Source organism: Mustelus asterias, chromosome 1 (assembly GCF_964213995.1).
Source record: "Mustelus asterias chromosome 1, sMusAst1.hap1.1, whole genome shotgun sequence".
Lineage (NCBI taxonomy): Eukaryota > Metazoa > Chordata > Chondrichthyes > Carcharhiniformes > Triakidae > Mustelus > Mustelus asterias.
In genome coordinates this window covers 87633097-87659923 of record NC_135801.1, presented here as the reverse complement: position 1 = coordinate 87659923, position 26827 = coordinate 87633097, and the positions used below count along the sequence as shown (strand labels likewise).

General features: G+C 41.5%; 1 protein-coding gene across 2 annotated transcripts in view; it reads left to right on the top strand.

The window, feature by feature from the left end:
- The window catches only part of rab28 (RAB28, member RAS oncogene family), a 153116-nt gene that overhangs the window by 114181 nt on the left and 12108 nt on the right, over window positions 1–26827 (top strand). For both annotated transcript variants that reach the window (XM_078214933.1, XM_078214924.1), the window contains exons 5-6: window positions 5914–6017; window positions 20383–20460. In XM_078214933.1, coding sequence (XP_078071059.1) covers window positions 5914–6017; window positions 20383–20460 — 182 coding nt within the window. The remainder of the gene's footprint in view (window positions 1–5913; window positions 6018–20382; window positions 20461–26827) is intronic.

The following is a 26827-nucleotide window of genomic DNA, read 5'->3' as shown; positions in this document are numbered from 1 at the left end:
AACCTTCAGGAAAGCAAAGACTAAAAGTTTTGAAATGTTGGTCTGGAAAAAGATGGAGCAGGTCAGTTGGAGGGAACACGAGCAATGAAGGTCTGAGGCTGGTGGAGGAGAAAAGATAGTGGATACAATTTAAAAAAGGTAACGTTGAATTGACCATATTCTAAGGCATGAGAACTTGTTGAAGGAGGTGGTTAAAGGAAGATTAGAGGGATGTCGATCAAGAGAAGGGGAAAATTATGATTAAAAGCAAATTACTGTGGATGCTGGAATCTGAAACCAAAAGAGAAAATGCTGGAAAATCTCAGCAGGTCTGGCAGCATCTGTAAGGAGAGAAAAGAGCTGACGTTTCGAGCCCAGATGACAAAGGGTCATCTGGACTCGAAATGTCAGTTCTTTTCTCTCCTTACAGATGCTGCCAGACTTGCTGAGATTTTCCATCATTTTCTCTTTTGGGAAAATTATGATGTTAGACAACTTGACAATTGAAAATGAGAGGCTACTACGAGCAACTGAAGAGTGGAGCGCAAGACCGTAAGATGTGGGGAAATGAGCACAGGGCCTGCCCATGAACAGATCACTATTACATATGGAAAGTGAGCAAAAGGGTGGCATGAGACGACAGAAAGGTCTGGAAATATGCAACATGTTAAACCACATCTGTGGACAGAAAACAGAATTAACGTTTCAAGTCTGTGACCTTTTCATCAGAACTCTAAAATTAACTGTTTTTCTCTCCATAAATTCTGCCCAACCCTCTGAGTATTTCCAGCATTTTCTGTTTTTATTTCAGATTTCCTGCATCTGCTGTATTTTACCGTGGGAATTTGACTAAGCTGTTCACGGAAAAAAAAATTCAAAATTTGATGGTTGAATAAAGCTGTTTATTTGCTGTAACGTTATGATTCTGTAATTAGTTTGGAGGTAATTGAAATGTATTGAAATTATTAAATATCCTATGAGGCTTGTTGGCTTCAGTGCTAATGGGACTGTGGAGGTTACTCATCGTGGTGCTGTTCCCCCTGTTTTTGGTTTAATAGAAACTTTTGAGGTTGGGCATTTAGGCATTGTCAGAATAGCACAGTTTTTATTATGCATTGATGCCTTAGCCTTCTGCAGGAGATTACTTACAAGGGTCAATTCTCAATGTGCCTGACTAAGAGCAATCCGTTTGTCATACAACTAAACAGGCTCCATAAACAAACTGCTAATGAATCAGAGACCATTTTGAGTTTTCTGTAAACATGAAAATTCTGACACTCACTGCATGTCTCTGGCCAGCTTCAAAATGAAGCAATACTGAAAGCAGTGATTGAGCAAAATATATTATTAAATAAATTTATTGCTTGTAGACCTGGAAGTATACAGATTCATACAGTACTTAACCTGCTTTCGTCTGGCATGATTCTCTGGAGAATAAAATGTTGCCAGTAGAAATGTACATTTCATGTAATTGAATCCAATTCTAAAAGTTATGCCAATCATTTAGTGTACATTCAAAAAGAAATAAGCAACCCTTTTGACTACTGTTGCATTACAAAGCTATGAATTATGCCTATATCTTGCTGAACCATTAGCAGTTTTGAAATGTCTGTCAGAACAGTACTCCCATCTAGTGAAAGCTACTGTATTTGCATCTGATGGTGTTTTGTGCTGGATTTTGTCTCCTTCATTGACTTGTTCATAGAGTAATAATGTTTGGTATTCAGACTGCTTTTCAACTTTAATGCTTACATGTTGTTTAGTAATTCACATTGAAACTGATCATTTTTGTTTGAAACTTATAGATGTATATCTTCCACACTATTGATGTAGTTTCTTATTTCAGCAGTAACATTTGTTGCAACTCAAAGCAGATGATACATGCGTGATTGTGTTCTGTTAATACTTTATCATGGGTAGCAATCACAGTCTATTCCTGATAGTTATTAAATATGTGTTATAACACCACCGTTTTTTGCATGAGACATCGTACAGAAGGCTGTGCTAAAGGTTGACCCAATTTGACCCTTTGGGTCTCCAATTAAATTAAGCAAACTATTCACTGAAGCATCTATAGGATTGATATGTATTTTGGAACTTACTAGTTTTCCAGTGTTCTAAATGCTGGTAGTAATGTATAATTAATGAAAAGCACAATACCCTGTATGTGAATTGCAAACAAGTATCACCAATTAAGAGTTCAATTAGCCTTTTTCTCCTATATGCTGATGGAGCCTATCTCTGTCTCTCCAACATACAATCACCTCTTGTGCTGTGAGACTGCAGGCGGGATTCTCTGATCTCCTGTGTGGCTGCCCTGCTGCTAGCGAGAATGGAAAATTTTGCACTCAGCCCAAACTCCATTTGCTGCAGCAACACCGGAGGATCTCAGCCACATACGAGGTTGGAGATTGGAGGTTTTTGGTGTGCATATCAGGTATTAGGTTATGTTTGAGTTTTGGCTTCCTTCAATTGTCTTTGGGAAAGACCAAAGCCATTTTTTCGGTCCCTGGTTAATTCTGCTCCTTACATCTGAACCAGATAAAATCATAGAATTCTGTGTGTTTCAAAGCTCATACTCTGGACTGGATTTTATGCTCCCTTGCTGGTGGGGATGCACATGAAATCCAGAGGCTGGTCTTCCCACCACTTGCCCATCCCTGACTCAGGGGGATCCTCTGGGCCCATTGGAGGCACTCTCCCCAAGTCATCCCCACCCCTTCAATACTTCCCTAGCCACTCGAACCTTGCCCTGCATACTTTGTGTTGAGACCCTCCACTTTGGACCTACTTGGGCTACTCAGGGTGGTGAGATTGCCTGTATTCCCAGCAGCAGCCCCCGCTTTTTGCTTCCACTGCTGGAACTTCAGATATCCACTCCATCTGACGAAGGAGCAGGGCTCCGAAAGCTAATGGCATTTGCGACCAAATAAACTTGTTGGACTTTAACCTGGTGTTGTTAAAACTCTTACTGGGACTACAGAACTGCCAGCCATCCAATTCCTGGGTGGGGATTGTTGTCAGTGCAAGCTCAAAGTGCAGAAGGAGGGCATTCCGCCCAGTTGGAATTCTATGAATTGGCCGGAAGCTCTCCAAGTTGGGTTTTCTCTGAAGAAAGAGTGGTAGTCTCAACTTAAAACAATAGGTGCTACTCCCAGTCTTAAATTGCTATTGGTCAGCCTCGGAATTGTGGATGGGCTCCCCTCGACCTTTTAGCTGGGGACATGGGGACTGTGTGCTCCCAAAAAGATCCAGCCACTTACTTTCAGTCAAGTCTGCTTATTTTCTCTTTTAACTTTTTCCACTTCGGCTCTTTATCTCTGCCCGTGAACTTGCTCATCCTTTTACCATTTGCACACTTGATTATTTTAATGCCTCCCTTCCTGGCTTCCCATTTGTAAAGTTCAACTTGTGTAGAGTTCAGCTATCCATTCACCTCAGTTGCATTGACTTATATTGGTTCCTTATTTCCAAGGTATTAAATGTAAAGTTCATGTTTTCACATAGGTGAGCAACAAAACAAATCTTTATTCAATGATATTAAAGGATCGAGAAGGGAAGGACTGCAGAAGGATTGAGAGTCAAATAGAGAAAATGAATTCAATGTTAAATCTGGTTCAGAAGAGCAATTTAAAAAAGAAAGATTGCATTCAGAGACAGGAAAAGTAAAGAATATATATCTTGAAATGTAACAATTTTAAAATCTCCAATTTACAATCTGTAGGAATAAGATGCACATTTCGATTTCTGGGCAAGAGATTGATTGGAATCATTTTGGATTTGGAGTCAATTGTCATTTAACATTGTACTTGTTAATTACAAAACTTTCTGTGACAAGTATTAATGGCAATTAGTGTGCAGATCCACTTCATAAAAATCACGGAAGGTTAGGCAAAACTAACGGCAGATCAGCGCGAAACAGCCAACAACTTCGAATGCCAGGGATATATTTTCCTTGTCACAAGTCTCTGGTCATTCAAACACTTTTTTTCAGCAACATTTGGCTCAATATTTTAAGAATGATGTGCATCAAAATAGGCCATCCTTTTTTAAACCAAAATGAGCAACGGCATTCGGTAGGACCATGTTAATGCTTTAGGAAAAGGCGGGAAAAGAAGAATATAGACATTTTTACAGCAAAACATTGCTGATTATATCTTTGTTTCCTGAAATAATGAAGAAACTCTTTGAATAAAAAGCATTTCCCTTATTCATTCCTTTCACTTAAATTTTATAAATGAGATAGAAGAATGATTGATCTTACTGGATGCTAGGATTATGGCATTGGGTGGTTTAGACGCAGGTGTGATGATAGGGGTCGAGTTTTTACTTTGGGTGTAATTAGTGATGCAGGTGCAGATTATGGCAAAAAAATTGTGCTAGTTTTGAGAAGTTTTTTTTACTCGAGTTTTCTTTCATATTTACATATGGACTATTTTTTAAATAGTAAAAAATTGCAGCATGCTGCTGTGCAGAGGGACCTGGGTGTCCTTGTGTATGAATCACAAAAAGTTGGTTTGCAGATGCAGCAGGTAATTAAGAAGGCAAATGGAATTTTGTCCTTCATTGCTAGAGGGATGGAGTTCAAAAACAGGGAGGTATGTTACAGCTGTATAAGGTGCTGGTGAGGCCACACATGGAGTAGTGTACAGCTTTGGTCTCCTTGCTTGAGAAAAAATATACTGGCACTGGAGGGGGCGCAGAGGAGATTCACTAGGCTGATTCCAGAGTTGAGAGGGTTGGCTTATGAGGAAAGACTGAGTAGACTGGGGCTATTCTCATTGGAATTCAGAAGAATGAGGGGAGATCTTATAGAAACATATAAGATTATGAAGGTAATAGATCAGATAGAAGCAAGAAAGTTGTTTCCACTGGCAGGTGAAACTAGAACTAGGGGGCATAGCCTCAAAAAAGGGGGAGCAGATTTAGGACTGAGTTGAGGAGGAACTTCTTCACACAAAGAGTTGTGAATCTGTGGAATTCCCTGCCCAGTGAAGCAGTTGAGGCTACCTCATTGAATGTTTTTAAGGCAAGGATAGATACATTTTTGAACAGTAAAGAAATTAAGGATTATGGTGAGCAGGCAAGTAAGTGGAGCTGAGTCCACAAAAAGATCAGCCATGATCTTATTGAATGGCGGAGCAGGCTCGAGGGGCCAGATGGCCTACTCCTGCTCCTAGTTCTTATGTTCTCATAACATTGCATTTCAGTGAACATTTTGCAATCAGGGGCCGTTTTAAAATGAATTTATGTATTTATTTTAGAACTAAAAACTACACAATCATGTACTAGTTATATTGGTGTACCGTAGTTAACTTTTTGATATTTAAAACGTTAAACATTTTTAACATTGCCTATTCTTGCTCTTGCTTCTCAAAGAACCAGTTTAATCTTAAGAGCCTATCTCAGAGGCCCATTAATTAGCAGAAACTTGTAATTGGGACATGGCTAGTTTTGTAAGCAAGGACAGTTGACATGATATATTTTGTAACCGGTGCAAAAGATCATGGGATCCTGATATGTGCTGGGCATAATTTACACTTAAATTTATGGAATCTTTTATGCTTGTTTGGCCAAATCTGGACAAATCACCCTGAAAAAGCAATGAAACTTTGTAGAAGCGCTAAGCCAGAATATTTAAGATTTGGGGCTTTTCATACTTTGAAAGGAGAAGTGATGGAACATCTATGCATATTATTTCAATTATCAGGTCACATACAATAAGTGATGCAGTAACATTTTGATGCTGCTGATTGCATCAGTGTGAATTATATATTCCTATATTGCATGACGAACAAAAGACAAATACTATTTTGTGTATAATTTTGTATAGTTGTATAATTGGCTTAATTTCTTGAATGAAATAGATGTATGGTTACATATTAAAATGTGTCCACTAAATGCATAACAAAATTGTCCATGTTTCTCCTCCAGTTGACTTGGAACATATGAGAACTGTGAAGGTGGACAAGCATCAACGATTTTGCCAGGAAAATAACATCAGCGGACATTTTGTCTCTGCCAAAACTGGAGACTCTGTGAGTTTGATCTGCCTCTTAGAAACATAGAGACCATTTTGCAAAAGTTTACTTATATTAGAATAATAGAAGTGGACAAATGATAAAACAATCAGATTGAGATTGAAGTAAGACATGCACAGAATCGGTAACATGGAAGACACTGTCACTTTTAATTGATTATCTTGTTTACAGTGCTTTAAAAATGGTGTATTTGTGTCATCAATAATACCATATCTGCACAAATAAGACTAGAGTGTAAGGGTGTCTTAGATCAACGTCATAATGCATACAAATCAGGATAAGTGAAGATAGATGGATGTTTCTGATAAATTGTTGATTAACATTTAAGATTGTTTAAAAGGTGGGTCTTAAGGAGTGCCTTAAAGGAGGAAAGGTTGGTGGAGAGATTTCAGAAGGAAACTCCAAAGCATGAAGCCCTGGCACAGCTGCTATTGGTGGGGCAAAGGGAGAAGGAGGGAAATGCACAAGGCTAGAGTCAGAGAAATTTGTTGTCATGAGGCGGGGGGAAGAGAGGTAGTTGTAGGGCTAGAGGAGGGTACATTGTATACTACATGGATGCAATTGTGTTTGAATAAACTAGTCAGATTTGACTATGGTCTTCCAGGAAATACATTATACAGATGTCATCAGATGCATAAAAACTTATAATTTACTGTTGGCGTAGTAAAAGTTTTTGGAAGTAACCAAGGGTGCTTGTTTACTCATAAATATACTATTTTCAATCAGAGTGAAAACATGGGCTATATTTTCCTTATAAGGGGAAAGCCAGTAAAAAGAGACCAGAACTTGCATCAGCTGTGAACAATAATTAAAAGGCAGTCAAACAGCTAAAGTAGCTCTAGAGAAGGCAAATGTAAATATTTACTGAGCAAAATTGCTGTCAAATTGGAAGTTATAGCGTGAGCAACGCCAATTTTGTTGACCACACATTGCAAAGTCCTGCTGCGAGACTCTAGTTGAGAAGGCACTCAATCTGTGGGATTTATGGCCTTTCCACCTCCTCTTCATCTCCCAGAGTACCCCAAACACTGAAGGAGTAGGCAGAATGCATATTGGACTCTTGCAATGCATAGTCCTAGTGTCTGAATTATAACAGACAATTGTCATCACACTTCCTAGACAATGAAATTATTAGATACAACAACGATTTGTATTTATGCAGCACAATTAATAAAGCATCCCAAGCTGTTATAGAGGCAGAGAGTCAAATTTCGGGTGTGCTCTGATGACTGTCAAAAGAAGAGCATTACTGACAAGGACAGCATTCATTGCCCATTCCTAAAATTTCCCTTCAAGTGTGGTGAATTGCCTTCTTGAAACATAGCGCTCCGTGTGCAGATATACTCGCATTGTTGTTAGGGAGGGAGTTCCAGGATTTCGACCCAATAGCTGTGAAGGAACGGTGATTACAGTTCCAGGTCAGGATGTCATTAGACTTGGAGGGGAACTTGAAGGTGATGATATTTTAATGTGTCTGCTGCCTTCGTCCTTCTAGCTGATAGAGGTTGCAGGTTTGGAAGGTGCTGCCCAAGGAGCCTTTACGAGTTGCTACATTGCGTGTTGAAGATGATAGATACTATTGTCACTGTGTTCTAGTGGTGGAGTGTGTGAATGTCAAAGGTGGTGGATGGGGTGCCGATCAAAGAGGTGTTGAGCTTTTTGCGTGGTGTTGGAAGTTGCATCCATCCAGACAAATGGAGACTATTCTACCACATTCCTGTCCTGTGTCTTGTACATTGTGGACAGGCTTTAGAGAGTTGGAAGGTGAGTTACTTGCTGAAGAATCCCCAGGCTCTGATTTGCTCTTGTAGTCACAGTATAGATATGGCTGGTCCAATTAAGTTTCTGGTTAATTGTGACCCCAGCATATTTATGGGAGATTCAGTGATAGTAATGCCATTAAATATCAAGGAGAGAACGCTCTTGTTGGAAATGGTTATAGCCTGGCATTTGAGTGGAGCGAATGTTACTTGCCACTTATCAGCTTTAGCTTTAATGACATCTATGCAGCCAGAATGCTTCAGTATCTGAGTAGTTGTGAATGGTACTGAATATTTTGTAATCATCAGCGAACATCCCCACTTGTGGATTTATGATGGAGACAAAGTAATTGATAAAGCAACTGAAGATGATTGGGCCTTGGGCACCATCCTGAGGAATTATTGAAAAGATGTTCCCATCATAAGGTCAGAAGTGGGGATGTTTGCCAATAATTGCACAATTCAGCATCGTTAGTGATTCCTCCAATACTGTAGCAGTCCATGTCCAAATGTAGCAAGACCTGGACAATATCTAGGCTTGAGTTGGGACTTGGTAAATAACTTGCATGCCACACAAGTACCAGGAAATGACCATTTCCAACAAGAGAGAATGTAACCATCACCCTTGACATTCAATGGCATTACCACTGCTGAATACCCCACTATCAACATCCTAAAGTTACCATTGACTAGAAACTGAACTGGACTAACCATATAACTACTGGTGGTTACATGTGACAGGTCAGAGACCAGGCACCTTGCGGCGAATAACTCTTCTCCTGACTCCCCAAAGCCTGCCCACCACCTACATGGCACAAGTCAGGAGTGTGATGGAATTCTCGCCACTTGTCCGGATGAGTGCAGCTCCAACACCAATCAAGCAGCTGAACACCATCTTGGACAAAGCAGCCCACTTGATTATTATCGCATTCATAAACATTTATTCCCTCCACCACCAACACAGAGTGGCAGCAGTGTTTACCATCTACAAAATGCACCCCAGGAACTCAAAGTTCCTCAGACAGCACCTCCAAAACCCATAACTGCTACCATCTAGAAGAACAGGGGCAGCAGATACAAGAGAACTCCACCACCTGGAAGTTTCCCTTCAAACCACTCACTATTCTGACTTAGAAATATATTGCTGTTCCTTCACAGTTAATGGAACATCTCACACGGTACCTGACGTTATAGGCAACTGAGCACAAAATAGAATCCGCATTGCACACACAAGCCTAGCTGTGGAAAGAAAGTCTGTAGTAGCTCGCTTTACTTCTGCTTTCTTAATATTGTCTTTCCACAAAATGTATTCACTGATCGAGGTTAATGCATCAGTCTAATAATGTGTAACTTCTGCACTGTGGGTTGCTTTACTGTTAAACAACCTGATGCGGAGCACTTTCTGATCTGTACGAATTCATTTCATTACCTCTCAAAGCAAAAATTAGTGTTATACAGTTTTGCTAGTTTAAGAAATGTACATCAAACACACTGCTCTCTCCAGATGTTTTTCAATCAGTGAGTGTCTGCCTCTTAGTTCCAGTCAGTCTATCTTCTGTCACCATAGATGAGAAATGAAACTCATGATATGGAGCACTGCAATTCAGAGCAAGAATGTACTGCGCTGCCTACTTTGTGTCATATGCTGTTTAACGATTCTTTTTTTTTGAAATATTTATTGAAAAATTTCTTATATTTTACATAGTAAACAAACACAGATACAGATCCACACAGCGGTCACGTGTACATTCCAACGCGACTGGGCGCAGGGTTCCCCGTGGCCAGGGTTCAAGCCCCTGGAACCCCCGGCACCCATCCCGCCCAAGTCCCATCTGATTGCACAGGGAGTGACGGTAATAATATCAAAACAAAAAGGCAGAGGAACGCCGCTGGAGAACCAACTGAGCGCCCAAGCTATAAACTAGTGAGGAGAGAAAAGAAAGAGAGACAGCGAAGGAGAGAGAAGAGAGTGAGAGGGAAAAAAGTTCTCGTGTTGGTCCCCGCACCTCGGCAGGGTGGGAGAGCGTACTCGGGTAAAGGTCCAGGGCGCATCCACCAATTGGTGGGATCTGTGGGAGCACCCGGGGTCCTGGGGCCATCGAGTATCTACTCGCCTGGCTCCAACTGTAGCGTCCCAACGTGCGCTATAAATGGTTGCCAGGTCTTACAGTGGACCCATGTAGTGTGCACCTCATCTTCTCCAGCTTAATGGTATCTACCACCTCCTTCATCCACTGTGAGTGCGTCGGGGGTGCACCTGATTTCCACCTAAACAGGATTAGTCGTCTTGCCAAGACTGTAGTGAAAGCTACAAAATCCATTTGGAATTTCGGCAGCGGTGGATTTAAAGGCACGACTCCAAACAGGACAGCCTGGAGGGATGCACTTATGTCCCGATCTAGCGTTGCCGCAATCGATGCCCAGTAGTTATAGAGTGATGGGTAAGCCCAGAACATTTGTAAGAAGGTGGCGGGAGCTTGCTGGCACCGTTCACAAATGGGGCTTGTGCCCGAGTACATTCTAGAGAGTCTAACCCTAGTTAAATTTGCTCTGTGAAGGAGTTTACATTGTATCACACCCAGCTTGACACCTATTGAGGAGGAGTGTACTTGTTGCAGCACCATGTCCCAATCCTCCTCCGAGAACTCCTCCCCTCAGTTCTCATTCCCATAAAAATCTAACCACTGAAAGAGAGTTTTGTTAGGACAGAATTTGAGAATAAAGAGCAGAAATGATATCACGCATAGTAATAGAAGGCACGAAGAAGATGTCAATGGAGGCACGAGTTGGGAGCGTCGGAAATTGAGGTTCAGCCCTACGCACAAAGTCTCGAATTTGCAAATATCTGAAAAAGTGCGTTGTAGGTAAAGCAAACTTATCCACCACCTGCTGGAATGACGCAAATACACCGTCCATGTACAAGTCCCGGATTGCTCTGATCCCGTGATTAGCCCATATGTTGAAGGCACCATTCAAAATAGACGGAGGAAAAAAATGGTTAGCTGATACTGGGGAGGCCAGGGACCAGCCTGAAACCCAAAGTAGTGTCTATATTGCGTCCAAATTCGAAGAGTTGACTTGACAAGTGCACTCCTACTATACTGGGAGGAGTGAAAATTTACCAGGGAATATGTTTACACAAGCGCAGGTACTGAGCTCGAGAATGAAATGTTTACTTCATTGCTACAGGGCAATATGGGGTAGAAATTCATTTGGCTCCTTTTGCAATGTGTTGTGCTTACCAACTGGGAGGTCCAAGACCAGCTTAAAGTTGGACCTCTGGTTTCATGGCCATTATACAAGTAAGCTGCTAGTGATTATCCTGCCAACAGAAACTCAAAGGCAAGTCCTGAGATCAACAAGGAGCTGGCATTGATTAGGCCATTATGGAGTTGGGGGGAGTGTTCCCTCCTGGTTCCATGGGAATGATTTCTATAAGATGAAAAAATAACTTACTTTTTTGGCAATAGCCACTCCTTAGGCCACAACAGCTACTAAAATGTTCTGAGCAGAACAAGCACGGCTCCTGTTCATCCCAAAGCAATTTCTATCGGGAGGCCCAAAATAAGTAATAATTTACTTAAAAGGCCTGATGCTTATTTTGTAAAAATGGCCTTCACCAATTTGGGCTTGGATTTTCGTTTTAGATATACTTGAGGTGCAGGATGTTGGGGCTCTCAATTTCTACCATTATATTTCTTTATTCCCTGCCTCCTTCCTTCCAATCTTCCCAATACAGTCAAGGAGTTGAAGGACACATTCCACCACAAGGGTCGATGCTTCCTTTTCATTAGAGTTGCAAAATCAGAATTTATTTTTAGGTAGAATATTGTGCTTTGAGTTAGTTTCTATTAAGCTAAGAGGCATTTTAGTCAACTCTTATGATCATTCAAGTTCTTAATGATATGGTGAAGCGTTATATTTTATATTCTTCTGTAAAATGTATCTGGAATTGAAGAATCTAAAGATGATCATGAAACCATTGCCGATTGTCAGCAAAACCCATCTGGTTCACTAATGTCCTTTAGGGAAGGAAATCTACCGTCCTTACCCAGTCTGGCCTACATGTGACTCCAGAGCCACAGCAATGTGGTTGACTCTCAACTGCCCTTTGGCAACTAGGGATGGGCAATAAATGCTTTACCTGGAAGACTGAGCACAGGAGGAGGATTCTAACTGCAGCCAACAAGGAACCTCCAGTTGCCTCTCTCTCTGCACCCAACACACTATCGCTCTCATTTTGGCTGCCCAATAAGGAAATATAAAATTGGGCAATCCCATACCCCCCTCCCGTTTAGGGGGACTGTCTTCCGCATTCTTGGGTTTTTCCTGTTCCAGACAAAGCTTGAAATGAACTGATCAAGTCTGTGAAAAAAGGATTTGGGAATGAACACTGGGATTCACTGAAAGAGATATAAAATCTCAGGTAGTATATTCATCTTCACCGCATTGATACTGCCCGCCAATGATAATGGGAGGATGGACCAACGTTTGAGCTCCTGTTCCGTCTGCCCCATGAATGGAGCAAAGTTAGTTCCAAAGAACCCACCAAATTTGCGAGTCACTTGCACTCCCAAGTAAGTAAACTGCCTCGTGACAACCTTGAAAGGCAGGGTGTGGAGCGGGAGGCTACCAGCTGCTGCATTCAAGGGAAGGAGCTCGCTCTTATTCAAGTTAAGCTTGTGCTCCGAAATACGACCAAACCTCTCTGGAATAGATAAGGCTTCGGGAATCGAGTTGGACGGGTCGCTCACATACAATAGTAGGTTGTCCGCATACAGCGATACTTTCTGCTCGATTCCCTCCCGACCAATCCCCACCACTCGTTTGCTGTTGCAAAAAGCCATAGCAAAAGGTTCAATAGCAATGGCAAATAACAGGGGAGGAAGGGGACATCCTTACCTAGTGCCCTGGGACAAAAGGAAAAAGCTGAATGCACATCGTTTGTCCGGACTGAAGCTAGAGGGGCGGAGTACAGCATTTTGATCCAGGAGGTACGTTTTGGGCCGAACCTGAACCTCCCGAGAGCATAAAATAACTAATCCCAATCCACCCGATCAACCGCTTTTTCAGCGTCCAGCAAGATTAACATCTCTGGTACTTGGAGGTGACAGGCACATACATAATGTTAAACAGCTGTCAAATATTCGAGTATATATGTCTATTTTTAATGAAACCAGTCTGGTCAGGTAGGATGATAGAGGGCAGAATGTTCTCCAAGCAAATGGCCAGAATCCAACTCAGTGGGATTGCGTTTGCTTGATTCAATACTCTTACCTATCTGATTGTAACCTGAGTATCTACAGCAATGACTTCTCTTCTTGACCTTGTATCAAGTCCCACGTGGCTTTTGCTAGGGCCCCTCTTTGTTATCTATCTGTTGCACCTTGGTGAGTTCATTCAAAAGTATGGAATCAACTTCCACATATGGAATGGTTTTACACAAGCTCAGGTACTGAGCTCGAGAATGAAATGTTTACTTCATTGCTACAGGGCAATATGGGGTAGAAATTCATTTGGCTCCTTTTGCAATGTGTTGTGCTTACCAACTGGGAGGTGCAAGACCAGCTTAAAGTTGGACCTCTGGTTTCATGGCCATTATACAAGTAAGCTGCTAGTGATTATCCTGCCAACAGAAACTCAAAGGCAAGTCCTGAGATCAACAAGGAGCTGGCATTGATTAGACCATTATGGAGTTGGGGGGAGTGTTCCCTCCTGGTTCCATGGGAATGATTTCTATAAGATGAAAAAATAACTTACTTTTTTGGCAATAGCCACTCCTTAGGCCACAGCAGCTACTAAAATGTTCTGAGCAGAACAAGCACGGCTCCTGTTCATCCCAAAGCAATTTCTATCGGGAGGCCCAAAATAAGTAATAATTTACTTAAAAGGCCTGATGCTTATTTTGTAAAAATGGCCTTCACCAATTTGGGCTTGGATTTTCGTTTTAGATATACTTGAGGTGCAGGATGTTGGGGCTCTCAATTTCTACCATTATATTTCTTTATTCCCTGCCTCCTTCCTTCCAATCTTCCCAATACAGTCAAGGAGTTGAAGGACACATTCCACCACAAGGGTCGATGCTTCCTTTTCATTAGAGTTGCAAAATCAGAATTTATTTTTAGGTAGAATATTGTGCTTTGAGTTAGTTTCTATTAAGCTAAGAGGCATTTTAGTCAACTCTTATGATCATTCAAGTTCTTAATGATATGGTGAAGCGTTATATTTTATATTCTTCTGTAAAATGTATCTGGAATTGAAGAATCTAAAGATGATCATGAAACCATTGCCGATTGTCAGCAAAACCCATCTGGTTCACTAATGTCCTTTAGGGAAGGAAATCTACCGTCCTTACCCAGTCTGGCCTACATGTGACTCCAGAGCCACAGCAATGTGGTTGACTCTCAACTGCCCTTTGGCAACTAGGGATGGGCAATAAATGCTGGCCAGCCAGCGATGCCTGTGTTCTACGAATGAATTTTTTTAAATTGCAGAACAGTTCAAGGTTGACAAAAACAATGTTTATTTACAGTTAAATTCTGTGCATCTTCCATTCATTATATTACTGTAGCCATCAGCATGTCATCCATGGCTCAATTCGTAGCATGCTAACCTCTGCTCCACAAGATTTTGGGGTCAAGTCCCACTCCAAAGCTTAATTTATTGTGGAAATTTATTGAGTGTGAATTAGCAAAATGCCCACATTACAACAGTTACTATGAGCTGGATTTTTGCTACTGAAGCAGGTAGCTCGAGTCTGGGAATCTCAGCTCCATAGGCAGACCTCGGGAGCCATGCTGAGATTAAATAAAGTTATAAATATCCACTGTGAAGTTCACCAAAAAAGCCCATTTACTTAATTTAATTTAAATATACTGAAGTGCATCATTCCCTAATAAAAATAAACACTTGTATTCATAACTTTAAAACCCACTTTGAGCTGTCAAACAAACTGCGAACTTCTAACCCTCACTGTGATAATGGTAGGTTACTGAAAGTGGACAAGCATTAATAATTCTCTAATGGAAGTACTTGGGGTTATATCAACAGGCAGCTATTGAAACTGCTAGAACAGTTTTGTTTTTAACTCTCAGGCACAGGGTCTGATTATTTAAATAAGGTCTGGTCATTTAAATAGCTTGGGAGCTTGACAGTTTTATACCACTTATCCATCCTTTAAGTTAATTTACAACCTTTCCAAAAATTTGTAACTCACCCCTGTGGAACAAGGCCCTTGCTGCAGTAAAAATTGGACCTATTTGTACTCAGCACCGGGTTCAAATGGCAACCCTCTGCCATTTTGTTGTGGCAGAATCAGCTGTAGCAATGAATGACTCATCCAATAATCTTGGAATCCAAATTATATTTCACTTCCAAGAAAATACATAATAAAACTGGCTTGCATTATGTTGTATTAGAAGACAGTGAGGAATTTTTGCAGGTTATCCTTCCTTCCTCAGCTTTTCCATGTTACATTGGGTTGCCATAATGGTGGTTGATTACCCTTCATTATCAATCATCGTTTTTTGGATTTGACATATGTGAACAGTTCTGTTTCCCTTATCTAAGGAAAGATATGTTGGCATTGGAGCCAGTCCGGAGAATGTTCACTAGGTTGATCCTGGATAGTTGGGGATTTTCTTATGCGGAGAGGTTGAATAGGTTGGGCTTCTGCTCATTGGAGTTTAGAGCAAGGAGAGGCGACCTTATTGTGACATTTAGGGTTTTCAGGGGGCTTGATAGGGTAGATGCTGAAAGGTTGTTTCCCCTTTGTGGGAGAGTCTAGGACTAGAGGGCATACAATGTCAGACTAAGTGGGGGTGGGGGCGGGGTCACCCATTTACACAAGAGATGAGGAATTTCTTCTGAGGATGATGAATCTATGGATTTCTTTACTGCATAGGGTTGTAGAGCCTGGGTTGTTAAGTATGTTCAAGGCTGAGATAGACAGAATTTTAATCAGAAAAGGAGTTAAGGGCTATAGAATCATAAAATCCCTACAGTCCAGAAGGAGGGCAGTGGGCCCATCGAGCCTGTACTGACAACAATCCCACCAAAGCTCTATCACCGCTATCCCACATATTTACCCTGTTAGTCCCCCTGATGCTAAGGGGCAATTTAGAATGGCCAATCCACCTATTCTGTACATCTTTGGACTCTGGGAGGAAACCGGAGCACCCGGAAGAAACCCACACATGTCTGCATGTGTGCAGGAAGTGTCTCCAGCTACAGCTCCTGGAAGCTCGAATTTCAGAGCTGGAGCGGCGGCTGGAGACACTGTGGAGCATCCATGAGTCAGAGAGTATCGTGGATGGCACGTATAGAGAGGTGGTCACACCGCAGGCTCAGACTCCGCAGGCAGGAAGGGAATGGGTGACCACCAGACAGAGTAAGAGAGATAGGCAGGTAGTGCAAGAATCTCCTGTGGCCATTCCCCTGCAAAACAGACATACAGCTTTGGATACTGTTGAGGGGAATGACCTCTCTAGGGAAAGCAGCAGCAGCCAAACTCGTTGCACCACAGTTGGTTCTGCTGCAGAGGGGAGGGGTAAAAAGTGTGCCAGTGCAATAGTTATAGGGGATTCAATTGTAAGGGGGATAGACAGGTGTTTCTGTGGCTGCAAACGAGATTCCACGATGGTATGTTGCCTCCCTGGTGCTGGGGTCAAGGCGGCTGCAGGATATTCTGAAGGGGGTGGGTGAACAGCCAGCGGTCGTACTACACGTTGGTACAAACGATATAGGTTTAAAAAAAGGGATGAGGTCCTAAAAGCAAAATACAGGGAGCGAGGAAGAAAGTTAAGAAATCGGACCTCAAAGGTAGTGATCTCAGGATTACTACTGGTGCCACATGCTAGTCAGAGTAGAAATGACAGGATATATCTGATAAATACGTGGCTGAAGAGATGGTGTCGGGGGAGGGTTTCAGATTCCTGGGGCATTGGGACCGGTTCTGGGGGAGGTGGGACCTGTACAAATTGGATGGGTTACACCTGATGTCCTGAGGGAGTGTTTGCTAGAGCGGTTGGGAAGGGTTTAAACTAACATGCCAGGGGGATGGGAACCTATGTAAGGAGTCCGAGAAGGAGGGAGCAAGGACAAAATGTGGGGAGAAGGTTCCAATTACATCAAAAATCAGGAAAAAGTTAAAAGGAAGGAGAACTCAGGAGATGTTATTAATGGAAGTGTTAGAATTCAAAAAGAAGGTACAAAAACTAGCATTAGGGCACTTTATCTGAATGCTCGTAGCATTCGAAACAAGGTAAATGAGTTGACAGCAAAAATCATTGCGAACGAGTATGATTTGGTGCTCATTACAGAGACATGGTTGCAGGATGGTCACGACTGGGAGTTAAATACCTAGGGGTATCAGACTGTTCAGAGGGACCGACAGACAAAACATACCATTCACAGAGAAGGAAACGAGAGAGTGCAGAATGTTGTGTTACAGTCATAGCTAGAGTGTAGAGAAAGATCAACTTAATGCAAGGTAAGTTCATTCAAAAGCCTGACAGCAGCAGGGAAGAAGCTGTTCTTGAGTCGTTGGTACGTGACCTCAGACTTTTGGATCTTTTTCCCGAAGGAAGAAGGTGGAAGAGAGAATGCGTGGGGTCCTTAATTATGCTGGCTGCTTTGCCGAGGCAGCGGGAAGTGTAGACAGAGTCAATGGATGGGTGGCTGGTTTGCAGTGATGGATTGGGCTACATTCACGACCTTCTGTAGTTCCTTGCGGTGTTGGGCAGAGCAGGAGCCATACCAAGCTGTGATACAACCAGAAAGAATGCTTTCTATGGTGCATCTGTAAAAGTTGGTGAGAGTCGTAGCTGACATGCCAAATTTCCTTAGTCTTCTGAGAGAGTAGAGGTGTTAGTGGGCTTTCTTAACTATAGTGTCGGCATGGGGGGACCAGGACAGGTTGTTGTGACCTGGGCACTTTAAAAACTTGAAGCTTTCGACCATTTCTACTTCATCCCCATTGATGTAGACAGGGGCATGTCCTCCTTTATGCTTCCTGAAGTTGATGACAATCTCCTTTGCTTTGTTGACATTGAAGGAGAGATTATTGTTGCCGCACCAGTTCACCAGATTCTCTATCTCATTCCTGTACTCTGTCTCGTCATTGTTTGAGATCCGACCCACTACGGTGATGTCGTCAGCAAACTTGAAAATCGAATTGAAGAGGAATTTGGCTGCACAGTGATAGGTGAATAAGGAGTATAGTAGGGGGCTGAGAACACAAGCCTTATGGGGCACCGGTGTTGAAGATGATCGTGGAGGAGGTGTTGTTGCCTATCCTTACTGATAGTGGTCTGTGAGTTAGGAAGTTCGGGATCCAGTCACAGAGGGAGGTGCCAAGGCCAGGCCACAGAGTTTGGAGATGAGTTTCATGGGAATAATAGTGTTGAAGGCTGAGCTATAGTCAATAAATAGGAGTCTGACATCGGTGTCCTTGTTATCTAGGTGTTCCAGGGTTGAGTGCAGGGCCAGGGAAATGGCATCTGCTGTGGACCTGTTGTGGCTGTAGGCAAACTGTAGTGGATCCAGATAGTCTGGGAGGCTGGAATTGATTTGTGCCATGACTAACCTTTCGAAGCACTTCATAATGATGGATGTCAGAGTCACCTGCCAATAGGGGCTTTAGCTAATAATGGGGCTAAAGGTAGACAAGTCTCTTGGCCTCGATAGAATGCATCCCAGGGTACTAAAAGAGATGGCGGGGGAAATAGCAAATGCACTAGTGGTAATTTAACAAAATTCGCTGGACTCTGGGGTGGTTCCCGCAGATTGGAAAACAGCAAATGTGACGCCACTGTTTAAAAAAGGAGGTAGACAAAAGGCGGGTAACTATAGGCTGGTTAGCTTAATTTTTGTAGTAGGGAAAATGCTTGAATCCACCATCAAGGAAGAAATAGCGAGACATCTGGATATAAATTGCCCCATTGGTAAGACGCAGCATGGGTTCATGAAGGGAAGATCATGTTTGACTAATTTGGTGGAATTCTTTGAGAACATTACATGTGCAGTGGACAATGGTAAACCTGTGGATCTGGTGTATCTGGATTTTCAGAAGGCATTCGACAAGGTGCCGCACCAAAGACTGCTACATAAGATAAAGGTGCATGGTGTTACAGGTAATGTATTTTAGCACGGATAGAGGATTGGTCAACTAACAGAAAGCAAAGAGTGGGGGTAAATGGGTGTTTTTCTGGTTGGCGATCAGTGACTAGAGGTGTGCCTCAGGGATCAGTGTTGGGACCGCAACTGTTTACGATTTACATAGATGATTTGGAGTTGGGGACCAAGTATAGTGTGTCAAAATTCGCAGATGACACTAAGATGAGTGGCAGAGCAAAGTGTGCAGAGGATGCTGAAAGTCTGCAAAGGGATATAGATAGTCTAAGTCTAGCGAGAGTCTGGCAGATGGAGTACAATGTTGGTAAATGTGAGGTCATCCATTTTGGTAGGAATAACGGCAAAATGGATTATTATTTAAATGTTAAAAAATTGTAGCATGCTGTGCAGAGGGACCTGGGTGTCCTTGTGCAAGAATCACAAGGAGTTGGTTTGCAGGTGCAGCAGGTAATTAAGAAGACAAATGGAATTTTGTCCTTTATTGCTAGAGGGATGGAGTTTAAAACTAGCAAAGTTATGTTGCAGCTGTATAAGGTGCTGGTGATGCCACACCTGGAATACTGTGTACAGTTTTGGTCTCCTTACTTGAGAAAGGATATACTGGCACTGGGGAGGGTGCAGAGGAGATTCACTCGGTTGATTCCAGAGTTTAAAGGGTTGGCTTCTGAGGAGAGACTGAGTAGCCTGGGGCTATACTCATTGGAATTCAGAAGAATGAGGGGAGATTTTATAGAAACATATAAGATTATGAAGGGAATAGATAACATAGAAGCAGATACGTTTTTTCCACTGGCAGGTGAAGCTAGAACTAGGGGGCATGGTCTCAAAATAAGGGGGAGCAGATTTAGGACTGAGTTGAGGAGGAACTTCTTCACACAAAGAGTTGTGAATCTGTGGAATTCCCTGCCCAGTGAAGCAGTTGAGGCTACTTCATTGAATGTTTTTAAGGCAAGGATGGACAAATCTTTGAACAGTAAAGGGATTAAGGGTTATGGTGAGCGGGCGGGTAAGTGGAGCTGAGTCCATGAAAAGATCAGCCATGATCTTATTGAATGGCGGAGCAGGCTCGAGGGGCCAGATGGCCTACTCCTGCTCCTCGTTCTTATATTCTTAAATTGCCTACTTCTGCTGCCAAATTTCATGGTTTTACAGTTGGATATCCTTTGTAAGCTATGCCAATTGCTAAGGTGAAGGAAAAATTTAGTTTCTTCAACCACTGTTAGAAAAGTACAATTTTAACTTTCCATTCAATTTGTTTTTTATATTTGTCAGTTTTATTTTCTTTTAATTTTCATCATTTCAGTTAGAACTTGGAGAAATTATTTGCTGTGTAAAATACAGTACCATGTAATATCGGTAGATCTCATTTAAATTTCTACTGACTGGGGGATAAAAGAAATGAATGTGGTTATTTTGACAGCTGTATATGTTTGCTTATTTCTGATAATTTAATCTGTTCTCTTTTGCAGGTCTTCCTCTGTTTCCAAAGGTTTGCAGCTGATATAATTGGTATCAAGCTAAATAAAGCAGAGATCGAACAATCACAGGTATTGTAAAAACATCAATCAATGAATGAATTATAACAGAAACCTAATGCTAATGCATTAAATTCTTTAATTTTACTCAACATATTCCTTTCCCTAAGGGTTTATAGTTCTAGACAAGATTTAATAAAGAAATAAATTGATATGTAATTTATGGTGCTATTCCAGAATTTATTTGGTCAAGGCAGTAGGGCGGCACGGTGGCACCGTGGTTAGCAGTGCTGCCTCACAGCGCCAGGGATCCAGGTTCAATTCCCTTGGATCACTGTTTGTGTGGAGTTTGCTCTTTCTCCCTGTGTCTGCTTCGGTTTCCTCCCACAGTCCAAAGATGTGCGGGTTAGGTGTATTGGCCAGGCTAAATTGCCCCTTAATGTCAGGGGGACTAGCAATGGGTAAATGCATGGGGTTGTGGGGATAGGCCATAGAACCATAGAAATTTACAGCTCAGAAACAGGCCTTTTGGCCCTCCTTGTCTGTGCCGAACCATTTTTTGCCTCGTCCCACTGACCTATAGAACCATAGAAATTTACAGCTCAGAAACAGGCCTTTTGGCCCTGGGTGGGATTGTGGCCGGTGCACACTCAATGGGCAGAATGGCCTCCTTCTGCATAAAAGACCAAAATTAGAGGACCGCGGAGAATTGTAAGGCTGGCGGAACTTGCAGAAAGGGCAGGTTTGGCCATGAACATATGTGAAAATTTTAAAATCAAAGCATTGCCGGACTGGGAGCTATTGCTGGATCAGAAATCAGTGAGAGTCAACGAGGACGGGTGAAACAGGACTTGATGCAAGTTTGATTTGAATAAATCCTAATAAACTGATTTTCAAACACAAGGCCATGATTTTACTCTGAGACACATGATTTCAATCATGAGAATTGCCTCACACAGTGAAAATAGAAAATGATAAGTAGGTAATGTTAACCTTGGATATAATATAATGACTAACACAGACTGGAGTTCAAGGCAATCAAACATTTCTGCCTCTGAAAGGCAAGCTTCAAATAAAATGGAAGATCTAAAAGAGAGGTTTCCAATATGGTAGTAATTATGGAAATCTGGCTATGAAAACCCAGAGCTAAATATAACTGGATTGTCCTACCCATCTCTCCAACTTCAATTTTACAAAAAATATCAAATATAAAAAATCAATATTAAACACTTTAAAAAGCTGCCTTCAAGCATTGTGAAATAAACTCAGACGTTTAACCGGACACAGTAACGTTTTGGAGATAGATATATACCAGATAAATGGGGACTATTTGAGGTCAAGCTACAATCAGGTGCTAGTTTTATTGACCAGTTGAGTTGGCAATTTCCAGTCATGAAGACATCTGATCAGAGGTCAAGCTTTTGGTTTCAAACTCAGTTAAGAAAGAATAAATTGGAAATTGTCATTGTCTGCTGACAATCAAACTTTAAACTTTAAGTTGGGCAGTTTCAGGAAATTTTGTGGTTAAATAATGGATTTAGCTTAAGAACAGGGTTGGTATATTTTGTTTTGTTTATGTTACAAAATAGATTAAAATTCACTTCAAATTCACAAATTATTTGTAAAGTAAATCTGCCTGTCAATTTCTAATTGGTCTTGCCTCACTAAAATGTTCATCGGTCCACCATTCAGAAAAAGTGTGTGGCAACATATTTTAAATTACAACATCCAAATGAAATTTAACATGTTTAAATGTGAGGCTATGCATTTTGGTGAGAAATAGAAGCATCACCTACATGGAAGGAGAGATGGTGGTCTCGTGGTAATGTCACTAGACTGGTAATCCAGAGACTGAGCCCTGGGGACCTGGGTTCAAATGTAGTGAGTCCAGATGCACAGCAATTTGATTAGCCTTTAACTGACTTCTGAAATGACCTTGTAAGGCACTCAGATCAATAAGGGATGAGCAATAAATGCTGGCCTTGCCAGTGATGCCCATATCCCATCAAATAATTTTTAAAAAATACAATAAGTAAGTCAATATGGTAAACAGATCATTTAAAGCAGCTGGTCAGTAAGCAATTTAAAATGCTAACAATGTATCGGGATTGATTCAAAAGTAATGAAGTTAAATTGAAGTTGGTGAGGCTGCACTTGGAGTACTGTCCAGCTCTGACCAATTATTTACAAGTATGCTATTTGAACTGAAGATTACAGCTATTAGAAAAAAACAGGTTGGCACTTTTTTCTTCAGATAATAGAAGACTTAGAGGAGAGATGACAGGATAGAAGTCTTGTAAAGTTATGTATGGATTATTCAGGGTAGATGTGGACAAAATATTTTTACTTGTGGAAGAATCCAAAACTAGTGGCTGAATTTTCAGAAACCTCTGAAAATGGGAATGGAAGCAGGGCCAGCCTTGAAAATGCTGGTGCTCGGTGGCGTGTCAATGTGCAACATTGGGGAGGAAGAGTAGGGGCTGGGGTGAGTGTGGGACAGGAATCCCGCTCTCCTCCAATTCCAGTCAATGAAAATAGTTTAAAAAGCTCGATAAGACTTTTAAAGCATTTTAGTTCTGATTTAGAAAGGGCCAGCTGTGTTATCCACACCTTCAGAAACTAAGATAGGTGGGTACATATTGGAGAGCCAGTCAGGACTGTCCAGGGTATCACTCCGGCTCCCTAATAGAGTCACCGGAAGCAAAAGGAGACTGGGTAAGTTGGTAGGTACCCTTGACGTTGCACGTGTGGAAGGGGAAATGGGCACTCTGCATCAAAGCTTTGAATGTGACCTGTGCTTCCCCCCCCACATTGTGGGGAGAGGGAACAAAGATACCAAGGACAATTATTTGGCCACCTGCCCATAAGGAAGGCCAGCAATGGAAGCTCAACTTTCATATTTTGGGCCCAGTGATGATGAGGGACAATGCCCCCTGCAGGAAGAGCAGAAAATTAAGCATCAAGACAACACAGAAGAAAAGGAGATCAGAAAGGCACAGGATTCACCACCAAAGGCAGCTACCTGATCAAGAACTAGTGCAGCAGAGTCTATGATTTTCCAGGCAGATGATCATAATTTTTTGTGTTCCCAAACACCGGCCTTGCATCGTGCAACCCTGTTTTGCCATGCCCTGTCAGTGACTATTAAGTCATTGTGGCCTTGAATTTCTTCACTCCCGGGTCAGACTCCAAGGATTGGATGCAGAGCCACGCCTCCACTGTTGGATTCCCCCAGGTGCAGGACATTACTAATTGCACTTATGTGGCCATCAAGACACCCAATAACCAGTCAGTGAGATCCATCTACAGGAAGGACACGCACTCCCTCAACATCCAACCGTAACAAGAGCTTCCTCCATGATTTCTTCATCCTCAGCATGTCTAGGCTGCCTCAGATCTTCACTTTCAACCCTAAAGTGTGAGGGTGGACCCTTGGGGACAAGGAAATATCTTGAAGAGGTGATTACTGACAGGGGCACAGAAGCAATGCAACCAATGTCACCTGCTCAGCTGTGACATATCTGTTCCCCTTGGTGAAGTGGAAGGCTTTGGAACAAACTGCAAATCTTTCCCTCAGGACAACCAGCAGTGATGACTGTCATGAGATGCCAGTTTATCTCAGAAGAAGTGGTTGAGGCTAATCGATCAGATACTTTCAAAAAGGAAACCTGACACATTTGTGAGAGCAAAGGGAATAGAAAGATATGCTGAAAAATTGAGATAAGGTAGATGGAATAGGAAGAGCCTCAAATGGAGTATAAACACTAGCACAGATGAGTTGGAACAAATGGCTTGCTTCTGTGGTGTGTATTCTCTGTAATTGTATGGTATGACCCTCACTTAATGCAATTGTATGACCGGATATTGGGGAAGTTGAGAAAAGTTCTTGATCATAAGGATCTGCTTACAGGAGCAACGGGGGCTTTCAAATCTGAAAGATTATCAAGTGGTAACCTAAAATTTGTAATTTCACTTTAATTTTGAATGGTTTAGGGTAGACAGGTCCAGATTTGATCCATGGACTGAGCTGAATGAACTTACTTTAGCTAGGAAAGAGGTGATTCGTTACAGTGTTAGATAAGGAAAAAAAATCCTGGTTTTTGTGCTCCTATTTATTACTGATTGATGTCTGCTGTTCAACTCTGTTTTGTTAAACAGGATACAGCTTGGTTGTGATGTCCTCTCCCCTGTTTAAAAAAAATCTGCTGACATACAATTTATAGGCTCACCTATGAGGAATACAGAAGTTGTTCAGACAAACTATAGAAAGTTGTGTCAGTAACCATACCCAGAATTAGCTATCAACCTCTGGAGAGAGGAGGATTGTTTTGAAAATAAATTTGCCATGATAGGGTTTGCCATGATGAGTATGCTTGGAAAGACCATTTGATAATTATACCAAAGTGTTTTTTTAAAAAGTTTTCAGGTGTGGTGTAAGAAAAATTAAGATTTAGTTTTTCAAAAGAAGGTGGTTCTATAAATTAACAGTGCACATTCCTTTGTTGCAATAGACAGAGAGTCCATACTGAGAAAAATATAATGTAGACTAGCTCTTATTAATGCAATTTTCATTAAAAAATGTAGTTTCAGTAGACAGCAAGAAAACTAATATTTTGAGATGTTGATTTAGGTATGTGTTGTAGTGACAAGCATGTACTCCCAAATAGATATGTTATCCAGAAAGTCTGGGATCTTAATGATATGTTTCCCTAGCTAACTAAGAATCCATTAGTCTTTTTCTGGGATTGTTTTGGTGGAGTTATGTTGTCTCTAGAAAATGTGGGGGTGGTTCAGTATATTGTCATCCAGCCTGACCTCTTCACACCCTCAAAGAGGAGTACTAGTATGATATGGCAGATTCAGCACCTTATTTTTGGATGATGAAGTATCTAGTTGTTTCGTTTCAGTTGAACAGTTACCTTGACACTGAAAGTTTGATTAGTTAACAACGGTAATGCATTTTTCTGCTAATAACTTCTATTGAGTGATTTCTTTTCCATACCCTGTCATATCTAATTTGTCTCTACCTCCACCCACTCCCTCAACATTTCTGCCTGTCGTACAGTATTTCCCAGCTAAGTGGGTGGGCAGACAATCTGTTCCCAGGTCTCCGACAGTGATGGCTGTGAGCCAGCTGCAAAAAAGATGCATGTGAAATGCCTAGGTTACGTCAGCTTATATATTTTGTTTGTTGCCCAACCTTTAAAGAAGAATTTGTACTGTTTAAATGCTACGTTGCTCAGTTGCTCAGTTCCTTCCCTAGTGCTTTAGAACACCAAGTTTCATTTGTCAAATTATAAACTCTTAACTGCTCCTTACTCATTACTTCTCAATGAGGTTTATAAGCTGATTCCAAATTTGTTCAAATTGGTTTGCATGTCATAATTTTAATCGTTATATATTTTATCCTTGCAGCAATATTATTAGGCTAAACCATAATTGCAAATGATATCACAACGGTTCTAAAATAACTGCATATTTTCACCTTTAATATCTGCAAATAGAAACTGACTGAAAGCTACTTGCTAAGATGAAGAATTTTGGGTTTGTCTTATTTCATGTTTTATTCTGTTTGAGAGCTCTAACTTTAAAATTGGAATTGGTGTTTTCACACTTATTAGAAAATGCCAATTCTACTCAGTCCATAATTTCCCGTAAAAGAAGCAGTATTTAAACAAAACAATATTGCTGTTCTGTGCCACATGGTGCTAGATAAGCTTTTCTAGATTAAAGATGTTTTATTGCATGTAACCTACAATATATGGATATATGTAAAATGATTTACCTAGTAGTGATCAATGTTTGGGAATTGGGTGTGAAAGTGACACTTGTGATTGTTTCTTTCTGGGCAGATGGCTACATTTTATCAATTAGTTATAGTGAGATGAAAAGATGAGATTGGAGTTCCATCTGTCAGCAAGTAAAAAGAGAGCCACTATCATATGAAATTTGACAAACACATGCCTTCCCAGGTTCAGGAGCACTTGAAACCACCCTCTGGTAGGGAGTAGGACTGGCAGAACGGTAGGAAATTTGAACACAGCTACAAGTTTTTCAACAGTGTTGCGCCTCCAAGACCAGCCCTGCCTGCTGGAAAACATAAATTTTAGGAAGTAGGTGGATGAAGGAAACAAATTGCTATTGCCCTACTTTCAACTTGCCCCTGGGCTCTGTGGGGCTCCCTGATATTGTGAAATATGCCATTAAGTCACATTTCACTGGGCGCCCATGCTTTGAATCTTGAACCAGTAGGCCCCAGCAAAGAAATGGTGGATGCTAGGAGCACCCCACACTGTCACATTGTCATACCTGTAATGTCCCTGGGTACAACTCTGCCACCTCAGACACTGAAAATCTCAGGGAAATGTAAAATGGACATCTTTGCAGCCAATGAAATGGATATTCATTTGGGATCAAAAAGATCTACTATTTATAGAGC